Source organism: Lonchura striata, chromosome 4, assembly GCF_046129695.1.
Source record: "Lonchura striata isolate bLonStr1 chromosome 4, bLonStr1.mat, whole genome shotgun sequence".
NCBI classification, from domain to species: Eukaryota; Metazoa; Chordata; class Aves; order Passeriformes; family Estrildidae; genus Lonchura; species Lonchura striata.
The window spans coordinates 64,477,248-64,487,637 of record NC_134606.1 but is presented as its reverse complement, the minus strand read 5'-3'; the positions used below and the strand labels follow the sequence as shown (position 1 = coordinate 64,487,637).

The 10,390-nt window shown below is 63.1% G+C and overlaps 2 protein-coding genes across 2 annotated transcripts; both read right to left on the bottom strand.

Moving 5' to 3' along the window:
• Window positions 1-621: 621 nt before the first annotated feature.
• Window positions 622-4,012, bottom strand: LOC144246163 (serine/threonine-protein kinase pim-1-like). The gene is made up of 6 exons (XM_077782622.1): window positions 4,003-4,012; window positions 2,441-2,544; window positions 2,298-2,348; window positions 1,631-1,997; window positions 1,062-1,238; window positions 622-740 (listed from the first exon to the last, which is right to left on the bottom strand). Exons 1-6 carry the CDS (start codon window positions 4,010-4,012, stop codon window positions 637-639), a joined length of 813 nt encoding a protein of 270 aa, XP_077638748.1. The 3' UTR covers window positions 622-636.
• A 2,928-nt stretch (window positions 4,013-6,940) lies between these two features.
• LOC144246162 (serine/threonine-protein kinase pim-1-like) lies at window positions 6,941-10,390 on the bottom strand. Its single transcript, XM_077782620.1, has 7 exons — window positions 10,329-10,390; window positions 9,391-9,506; window positions 8,819-8,922; window positions 8,676-8,726; window positions 8,009-8,375; window positions 7,440-7,616; window positions 6,941-7,118 (listed from the first exon to the last, which is right to left on the bottom strand). Exons 1-7 carry the CDS (start codon window positions 10,388-10,390, stop codon window positions 7,015-7,017), a joined length of 981 nt encoding a protein of 326 aa, XP_077638746.1. The 3' UTR covers window positions 6,941-7,014.

Genomic DNA, 10,390 nt, shown 5'->3' with positions numbered 1-10,390 from the left:
TTTGAGATGCTCCACCCAGAGGGGGAAGCCAAGCACTCTTTTATGGTATAAAGTGGTACCTTTTTGGGAGACAGAGCAGCTCTCTCTTTGCGGGATTCCGAGAGAAGCAGCTCCTTCAGCGAGAGTCCCAGAGAACTGCCTAGCCCTGCCTCCCATTTCATAGGAAGAAAGAAAAAGAGTTCAGCAGGGCTCAACCTGAAATGATATTTTGTAGCTTCTGGCTCTCCTCAGAGTTCTGCTAAGAGAGGAACGTCTCTGTCCCTGAAACCAAATAACCCCTGGAATGCACACATGGACCTGTGTGTCACTTCAAGAGACACCAAGAAGCCCTGCCACTTTGCAAGAGCAGCTGTTGTTCCACTGCCGCATTTCTTGGCTAGGCAAAGCCCCTCCTACCCGCACTACGGCCTGAGCTGGAAGATATAAAGAACCAGCCGGGAGGGCAGGCATGGAAAGCTTGACAAAGGCTGAAGGCAGCACTCTGATTCCCCCCTTGCCCAAGACGTTTCTTTAGCTGAAGTTGCTGAAAAGAACCAGCCCCTTGACACACCGCAATGGGTTTGCTGTTTTATTTTTCGGGTTCTCAGTCCTGCGTGGGACTCGCTAAGTTGGTGCTGCAGAGGCTCCGGCAAGGCATCAAAAATGCCGTCCCCGCACCCAAGGGTGGCATGAGATCTCCTCCAGCTCCGGCCTGTCCGCAGGGTGCTTGGCCAAACACCATCGGATCAGGTGCTGGAGCTCTGGGGAGAGAAGGCAGAAAGTGCCGGTCACCGGCAGAGTCTCCTGCCCAGCTGCCCCCGTCGCCCGCGGGGCCCGGGCCATGTTGTGCCGGGCTCTGGGCCGTGCCGGGCTCCCGACCGGCTCTGCCCCACGCGGGAGAGCGGCACGGCGGGACACGGCCGCCTCCTCTGGCCGCCCGTGCCGCGCTGACCCCGTCGGCACGGGCCCCTCCTGCGGCCGGCCCTGGAGGGCAGATCCACGTCCCGCGGAGCTGGTGAGGGCCGCGCCGAGCTGCGCGCCGCCAGCTGCCAAAGCCCGCCGGCTTGAGGCCGGACACCCACCTGGAGAGAGCTGCTGCCGGAAGACGAGCTTGCCCAGCACGATGTCAGGCTCATCCTGGAAGGGGAGGCTCCCGCAGACCATGACGTAGAGCAGCACGCCCAGGGACCAGATGGTGGCCGCGTGGCCGTGGTAGCAGCCGAGCCAGATCCACTCGGGCGGGCTGTACACGCGCGTTCCTAGGGGAGACAGGCGGCGCTGGCCGGGCGCAGGCTGCTGCCTTCCAGAGCCTGGCGGCGGCCTCCTGGCCGAGGCAGGGGCTGCAGCCGTGGCCACAGCTTCCCCCCGAGGCCACCCCGCGTCCCCCAGCCAGCTGGCCAAAGGCACGAAACCATTCCGCAAGGCCAAGAAGGCCAGCGGAGCAGCCCAGGCCCTCGTGGGCCCGCTGAGCCCAGGGGCCGGGAGCCGCTTTTGCCCCCCCTCTGTCGGCAGGGCCGGCAGCCGGCTCCTGGGTCTCGGCATCCGCCCCGTTCCTAAAGGCGGCCGGCTGAAGGACGCAGCCCGCAGCCCAGGAGGGAATGGGGCCGTGCGGTGCCTGGCACCGGGAGCAGGGCCCAGGCCATGGGCTCACCGGCAAAGCCCGTGAAGGCCCGCTCCTGGAGGAAGGTGCCGCAGCCGAAGTCAATGAGCTTCAGGTGGCCGCTCTCCGGGTTCACCAGGAGGTTCTCTGGCTTGATGTCCCGGTGCAGGACGCCGCAGGCGGTGCAGTGCCGCACGGCCTCCAGCACCTGGCAGAAAAGCCAGCGCGCCTGCTCCTCGCACAGGCAGCCCTGCTCCTGCAGGAACTGCAGGAGATCCTGCGATGCCTCCGGACGCTCCAGCACTAGCACAAAGCTGTCCGGCAGCTCAAACCAATCGAGGAGCTGGATGATATTCTGGCAGCCAGAGCCCACCTTCTCCATGAGCACCACCTCCAAGGGCACGCGGGTGCCGTCGGGCTGTGAGCAGGAGAAAGTCAGTGCCTGCAGCAGCCTGCTGCTGCTGCTGCTGCTGCTGCTGCAGCAGCCCTGGGGCTGCGCTGCGCCCTGCCCGGGATGCCCCAGTGCCCCCTGGCGCAGCCTCCCAGGCGCTTGCGCTTCCTCCCGCCCGGGGGATGCTCGGGGCTGCCGCTGCCCGGCCCCAGCTCCGCTCTCCGGTGTGCCCAGGCCCGCGGGGCTGCGGCTCCGCACGCTGAGCCCGCCCCGGGATTCTCCCTGCCCGCCACGCCCCGCTCTGTCCCGCTGGCCCCGTTCACTCACCAGCTCGTCCCACTGCAGGACGCTCTCCCGGGCCACGCGTTTGATGGCCACCTGCGAGCCACGGAGAGAGGAGGGCTGAGCTCCAGCCCTGCCGCTCCCCGCCGCTGCCCCTCCTGCCCCGCCCGGCCGTGGCGGCCACTCACCGGGCTCCCGTCCGAGAGGCGGATGCCCGAGTAGACGGTGCTGAAGCCGCCGCTGCCCAGCTGCGGGCCCCACAGGTACAGCTCCTGCCGCTGCCTCTGTTGCCCTGCGGCCGAGAGAAGCCATCAGCCTTGCGCCCAGAACCCCCCGCAAGTGCCCGCGAGTGAAGCGGGCCGGGCCCCCGCGGCCGCCGCGCTCTCACCTGCTTCCTGCTGCGCGCCGGGCAGCGGCCACCGCCCTGCAGCCGCCGGGCTGGCGAGCGGCAGAGCCGGGCCGGGGCAGCGCGCACAGGCGGCTGCGGCAGCCCCGGGGCAGCGGGGCAGGGCGGCACCGTCGCTGTCCCCGGCGGCGTGGGCTGGGCTCTGCTCCTGACGACGGCCGGGGCTGCAGCCCGAGCCTTGGCACAGGGGGATGCCAGGAGCGGCTGCAAGGCAGACAGGGCTTTTTCAAGCCGTGCCGTCGGAGGCACTGGAAACAGCCGGCGACGAGGCTGCTCGCAGGGGCCCTGGCCTGGCCTGGCCGCGCCCCTCCAGAGCCCCGGGGGAGCCGCAGGCAGCTCCTCGGGAGATCTCACCTGCTACTAGAAAGGCCTTGGCGGCACTCGAGGGCTGTCTTGGGGCAGCTTCCTGCAGATGGAGGAACCTCCGTGCTGTCTGGAGGCTCGTCTCCACCACCAGGCTGGGGCTGTTGCTGGCGGGCAGAACCAGAAGAGCGTCCTGGCTGTCCTGGCTGCTGTGGGATGCCCACTGCTGGCTCCAGGACGCTTGCTGCCCCGCCAGCTGCTCCTGAGCAGGCTCCCCTGCACCGGTCTGGGCTCCCAGTTGGACTTCTGGGCTTTCCCTTGCCACGTCAAGGGTCAGGATGGCACCTGTGTTGTTGAAGTCCCAGAGTCCAAGGGAGCTGGGAGACCTGTCCACGGGCTCTGCTCCTTCTGCAGGCTGACAGGTCTCACTGAGCCTCTGCAAGGGATGGAGGCTGTCAGAGATAGCAGAGGCTCCTGGCAGGATGCAGGGTCTCAGACAGCCTGAGCTTCCTGCATGGATGGTGATGTCTCTCCCCTGCTGTGCCATCCTTGCAGGCCTTGAGGCTCTCCCAGGGATGGAGAATCTTGCTGGGAGCAGCCTCTGGATGGGATGGAGGCTTCTGGAGGAGCTGGCTAAGCCACAGCAGGGCAGGTGGCCTTGGTTCTGCAGCTCCTCCAGTTCTTTCCACAACGCCTGCCACATCCCAGAATAGAGCGGCTCACGTGTCCCGTTGCCATCCCCGAGGTGCAGCATCAGTTCCCGCAGCTCCCGGGCCTCTGCCAGGCAGGGGCCGCAGCTGCAGGGGCTGCCCAGGGGGCTGGCGGGAGCACGTGGCCGCTTGCCAGGAGTCGCCCGAGGCCTGGGGAACCTGGGAGCCGCAGGGGCTCCTCGCTTCCTCGGTGAGCCTCTGGGCTGGACCCTGGGGCGCTTCCTCCACTTCCCTCTCCGTGTCCGCCGGCCCCGCGGTTGCCGGTGGCCAAAGGCCCACCAGACAGCCACGGCGGCCAGCAGCAGGAGAAGCACGGTCAGCAGGACGTCACCGTCACCCATGGCTCCGGCACGTCCCGTCGCGACTGCACTGGCAGCTGCGGGCGCTGGCCCGTCTCACACAGCCACAGCGCGGTGATGTCACAGCGATGTCACAGTGCTGCGGCCAGCACAGCCCTGGGACATCACAGCCCTGCCTCACGCCAGCGCTCTGCCCCTTTGTGCAGTCACAGCCCTGCCTCGGCCCCGCCCTCCGCAGTGCCCCAGGAGGGATGAGGGGGCTCCCTAGGGGCACTTGCCAGCTCTCTGGAGCAGAGCGGGTGGAAGATTCTTCTTTACGTAGGACACAGGGATGAGGAGGGGAATGTTGATGGTCTCACCTCCTTGCTGGCAGAGCACGGCACATGGATTGTCCAATGTGCCACTGCAAAGTCCTTGAGGAGGGCAAGCCCCACTCAGCAACATCCAAGCCATCCGTGTGCTATCTACCACATTCCCGTGCTGAATCCAAACCCAGCTCTTTGCCGCTCCCTGGGAAGAAAATGGATCCTATCCCCTTGAAAACCAGTACATCACCATTCTTCACCCAGCACACCCTGTCTCTGTTTGTCTCACAGCTGGACACCTCCTCCAGATGTATTCTGCGAGGAACAGGATCAAAACTGCACTTAAAACCCTGAAATAGAACCTGCTTTGCCTTCCCATCATCCATGAGACCAGGCCAGGACATCGCTGCTGTTTCTGTGCTGCTGGAACTCCAGTGGTGTGAGCTCCAGTTGAGGGATCTGTGACCTGTGGATGAGCCCAGAAAGGAGCAGGACACCCGCAGGCATCCGCGGCTGGGAATAAGCCCATGGCAGAGCAGGAATCTCTCAGAGTACCTGTGGCCAAGGTTGTTTCCATGGCCAAGAAGGGATTGTGGCCCAGGGATAAACCTGAAGCCTCTGTGGCTGTGGATTAGGCCATGCTCAGCAGGAAGCCCTCGAAACATCAGTGCCTGTGCCTGGGGTCGTGCTGGAGCACCTGAGAGCCATGACCATGGAAGAACCCCTGGCAGAGCAGTTACAGCCTTGGGGGTGCTGCAGCCGTGGTTCAGGCCAAATCCTTTTCTTTACTGGGGATGGAAAACTTCATTGCCTATAGTTAGTATCAAATCATGTTTGTAAAAATTGAAGGTTCTAAATTCTTAGATTCAGGACAAATAAAATACTGCTAATTTTCCTTCAGCTATTTCTTTTCTTGTTACACTTGTGTGACATCAGAGAGATGTCAGCATGACATCACAGAGAGGTCTGTGTAACATCACAGGAGCTTGTGTGACATCACAGATGGCATTGTGACATCACAGAGGTGTCTGTGTGACATCACAAAAAGCTGTGTGATGTCACAGAGATGTCAGTGTGACATCACAGAGAGCTGTGTGACACCACAGATGCCCATGTGTTACCACAGAGAGCTGTGCAAGGTGTCAGTGTGACATCATAGAGATGTCATTGTGATGTCAGAGGAGGTTGTGTGACATCACAGAGAGCTGTGTGGCATCACAGATATTAGTGTAACATCACAAGGATGTCCATGTGACATCACAGAGAGATTTGTGACATCACAGAGGTGTCAGTGTGGCATGACAGAGAGCTGTGTGACATCACCCATGGAAAACCTCTGCCACAAATGGCATTCCTGAGATCAGGGCTCCACCTTTGCAGCGTAAGGGTGCTTGTGATGGAATGGGATTGCTTGGTTCCAGTTTTGCTCTGACAGTGGCAATGACAGCAGGAGAATGCGCTGTTGCCTCGCAGAGGCAGCCACACGATTTTCTGCTTTTAATGAGCAGTCGAAGGTTCTGATAATGTGTGAACCTGGAGCTGCACTGCCTCAGCTGGTTCTCTTCAATAATGCAGAGTCTTCACTCAAGGTTCAAGTGATGTGCAGTTGAAGATAAACTGTCATAGTGTATTTTTTCTACTTTCTTTTATACATGACAAAAAAAATCTAAATGTGCATGTCAAATCTAAAGCTTGCTTTCTTTTTAGATGATTGATGCAGATCTTCTTTGTGGCTACTGCACAGGTATTGAAACTGGCTTTTTGAAATTATGCTATCCAAACCAGTTTCAATATATTTTCCCTTAAAATTATTTTTAAAAACTTTGCATTCCAAGGTAATGTCAAATACATATTTTATCATCTTGCCATAGTATAAATCGAAACAACAAAAAAAATCTAATAAGTATTGGTTACAACCGCTACCTCTCTATAAAGTAGTTGTCCTGGTTTGTAAGATAAGCTTGTATTCTATTTGCCATCTGTTGGAGGTTGGGCAGGTTTATTATCTCTTGCAAGAACGATGGTTTGCTCCGAAGAGGTAATCGTTTGTTAATGGGCCATTGACTGGCTCACTGCAGGCACGGTAATGTAACACCATCCCAATTTGAGATGCTCCACCCAGAGGGGGAAGCCAAGCACTCTTTTATGGTATAAAGTGGTACCTTTTTGGGAGACAGAGCAGCTCTCTCTTTGCGGGATTCCGAGAGAAGCAGCTCCTTCGGCAAGATTCCCAGAGAAGTGCCTAGCCCTGCCTCCCATTTCATAGGAAGAAAGAAAAAGAGTTCAGCAGGGCTCAACCTGAAATGATATTTTGTAGCTTCTGGCTCTCCTCAGAGTTCTGCTAAGAGAGGAACGTCTCTGTCCCTGAAACCAAATAACCCCTGGAATGCACACATGGACCTGTGTGTCACTTCAAGAGACACCAAGAAGCCCTGCCACTTTGCAAGAGCAGCTGTTGTTCCACTGCTGCATTTCTTGGCTGGGCAAAGCCCCTCTCACCCGCACTAGGGCCTGAGCTTGAAGATACAAAGAACCAGCTGGGAGGGCAGGCATGGAAAGCTTGACAAAGGCTGAAGGCAGCACTCTGATTCCCCCCTTGCCCAAGACGTTTCTTTAGCTGAAGTTGCTGAGAAGAACCAGCCCCTTGACACACCGCAATGGGTTTGCTGTTTTATTTTTCGGGTTCTCAGTCCTGCGTGGGACTCGCTAAGTTGGTGCTGCAGAGGCTCCGGCAAGGCATCAAAAATGCCGGCCCCGCACCCAAGGGTGGCATGAGATCTCCTCCAGCTCCGGCCTGTCCGCAGGGTGCTTGGCCAAACACCATCGGATCAGGTGCTGGAGCTCTGGGGAGAGAAGGCAGAAAGCGCCAGTCACCGGCAGAGTCTCCTGCCCAGCTGCCCCCGTCGCCCGCGGGGCCCGGGCCATGTTGTGTCGGGCTCTGGGCCGTGCCGGGCTCCCGACCGGCTCTGCCCCACGCGGGAGAGCGGCACAGCGGGACACGGCCGCCTCCTCCGGCCGCCCGTGCCGTGCTGACCCCGTCGGCACGGGCCCCTCCTGCGGCCGGCCCTGGAGGGCAGATCCACGTCCCGCGGAGCTGGTGAGGGCCGCGCCGAGCTGCGCGCCGCCAGCTGCCAAAGCCCGCCGGCTTGAGGCCGGACACCCACCTGGAGAGAGCTGCTGCCGGAAGATGAGCTTGCCCAGCACGATGTCAGGCTCATCCTGGAAGGGGAGGCTCCCGCAGACCATGACGTACAGCAGCACGCCCAGGGACCAGATGGTGGCCGCGTGGCCGTGGTAGCAGCCGAGCCAGATCCACTCGGGCGGGCTGTACACGCGCGTTCCTAGGGGAGACAGGCGGCGCTGGCCGGGCGCAGGCTGCTGCCTTCCAGAGCCTGGCGCTGGCCTCCTGGCCGAGGCAGGGGCTGCAGCCGTGGCCACAGCTTCCCCCCGAGGCCACCCCGCGTCCCCCAGCCAGCTGGCCAAAGGCACGAAACCATTCCGCAAGGCCAAGAAGGCCAGCGGAGCAGCCCAGGCCCTCGTGGGCCTGCTGAGCCCAGGGGCCGGGAGCCACTTTTGCCTCCCCTCTGTCGGCAGGGCCGGCAGCCGGCTCCTGGGGCTCGGCATCCGCCCCGTGCCTAAAGGCGGCCGGCTGAAGGACGCAGCCCGCAGCCCAGGAGGGAACGGGGCCGTGCGGTGCCTGGCACCGGGAGCAGGGCCCAGGCCATGGGCTCACCGGCAAAGCCCGTGAAGGCCCGCTCCTGGAGGAAGGTGCCGCAGCCAAAGTCAATGAGCTTCAGGTGGCCGCTCTCCGGGTTCACCAGGAGGTTCTCTGGCTTGATGTCCCGGTGCAGGACGCCGCAGGCGGTGCAGTGCCGCACGGCCTCCAGCACCTGGCAGAAAAGCCAGCGCGCCTGCTCCTCGCACAGGCAGCCCTGCTCCTGCAGGAACTGCAGGAGATCCTGCGATGCCTCCGGACGCTCCAGCACTAGCACAAAGCTGTCCGGCAGCTCAAACCAATCGAGGAGCTGGATGATATTCTGGCAGCCAGAGCCCACCTTCTCCATGAGCACCACCTCCAAGGGCACGCGGGTGCCGTCGGGCTGTGAGCAGGAGAAAGTCAGTGCCTGCAGCAGCCTGCTGCTGCTGCTGCTGCTGCTGCTGCAGCAGCCCTGGGGCTGCGCTGCGCCCTGCCCGGGATGCCCCAGTGCCCCCTGGCGCAGCCTCCCAGGCGCTTGCGCTTCCTCCCGCCCGGGGGATGCTCGGGGCTGCCGCTGCCCGGCCCCAGCTCCGCTCTCCGGTGTGCCCAGGCCCGCGGGGCTGCGGCTCCGCACGCTGAGCCCGCCCCGGGATTCTCCCTGCCCGCCACGCCCCGCTCTGTCCCGCTGGCCCCGTTCACTCACCAGCTCGTCCCACTGCAGGACGCTCTCCCGGGCCACGCGTTTGATGGCCACCTGCGAGCCACGGAGAGAGGAGGGCTGAGCTCCAGCCCTGCCGCTCCCCGCCGCTGCCCCTCCTGCCCCGCCCGGCCGTGGCGGCCACTCACCGGGCTCCCGTCCGAGAGGCGGATGCCCGAGTAGACGGTGCTGAAGCCGCCGCTGCCCAGCTGCGGGCCCCACAGGTACAGCTCCTGCCGCTGCCTCTGTTGCCCTGCGGCCGAGAGAAGCCATCAGCCTTGCGCCCAGAACCCCCCGCAAGTGCCCGCGAGTGAAGCGGGCCGGGCCCCCGCGGCCGCCGCGCTCTCACCTGCTTCCTGCTGCGCGCCGGGCAGCGGCCACCGCCCTGCAGCCGCCGGGCTGGCGAGCGGCAGAGCCGGGCCGGGGCAGCGCGCACAGGCGGCTGCGGCAGCCCCGGGGCAGCGGGGCAGGGCGGCACCGTCGCTGTCCCCGGCGGCGTGGGCTGGGCTCTGCTCCTGACGACGGCCGGGGCTGCAGCCCGAGCCTTGGCACAGGGGGATGCCAGGAGCGGCTGCAAGGCAGACAGGGCTTTTTCAAGCCGTGCCGTCGGAGGCACTGGAAACAGCCGGCGACTAGGCTGCTCGCAGGGGCCCTGGCCTGGCCTGGCCGCGCCCCTCCAGAGCCCCGGGGGAGCCGCAGGCAGCTCCTCGGGAGATCTCACCTGCTACTAGAAAGGCCTTGGCTGCACTCGAAGGCTGTCTTGGAGCAGCTTCCTGCAGATGGAGGAACCTCCGTGCTGTCTGGAGGCCCGTCTCCACCACCAGGCTGGGGCTGTTGCTGGCGGGCAGAACCAGAAGAGCGTCCTGGCTGTCCTGGCTGCTGTGGGATGCCCACTGCTGGCTCCAGGACGCTTGCTGCCCTGCCAGCTGCTCCTGAGCAGGCTCCCCTGCATCGGGCTGGGCTCCCAGTTGGACTTCTGGGCTTTCCCTTGCCACGTCAAGGGTCAGGATGGCACCTGTGTTGTTGAAGTCCCAGAGTCCAAGGGAGCTGGGAGACCTGTCCACGGGCTCTGCTCTTTCCGCAGGCTGACAGGTCTCACTGAGCCTCTGCAAGGGATGGAGGCTGTCAGACATAGAGGAGGCTCCTGGCAGGATGCAGGGTCTCTGAGAGCCTGAGCTTCCTGCATGGATGGTGATGTCTCTCCCCTGCTGTGCCATCCTTGCAGGCCTTGAGGCTCTCCCAGGGATGGAGAATCTTGCTGGGAGCAGCCTCTGGATGGGATGGAGGCTTCTGGAGGAGCTGGCTAAGTCACAGCAGGGCAGGTGGCCTTGGTTCTGCAGCTCCTCCAGTTCTTTCCACAATGCCTGCCACATCCCAGAATAGAGCGGCTCACGTGTCCCGTTGCCATCCCCGAGGTGCAGCATCAGTTCCTGCAGCTCCCGGGCCTCTGCCAGGCAGGGGCCGCAGCTGCAGGGGCTGCCCAGGGGGCTGGCGGGAGCACGTGGCCGCTTGCCAGGAGTCGCCCGAGGCCTGGGGAACCTGGGAGCCGCAGGGGCTCCTCGCTTCCTCCGTGAGCCTCTGGGCTGGACCCTGGGGCGCTTCCTCCACTTCCCTCTCCGTGTCCGCCGGCCCTGCGGTTGCCGGTGGCCAAAGGCCCACCAGACAGCCACGGCGGCCAGCAGCAGGAGAAGCACGGTCAGCAGGACGTCACCGTCACCCAT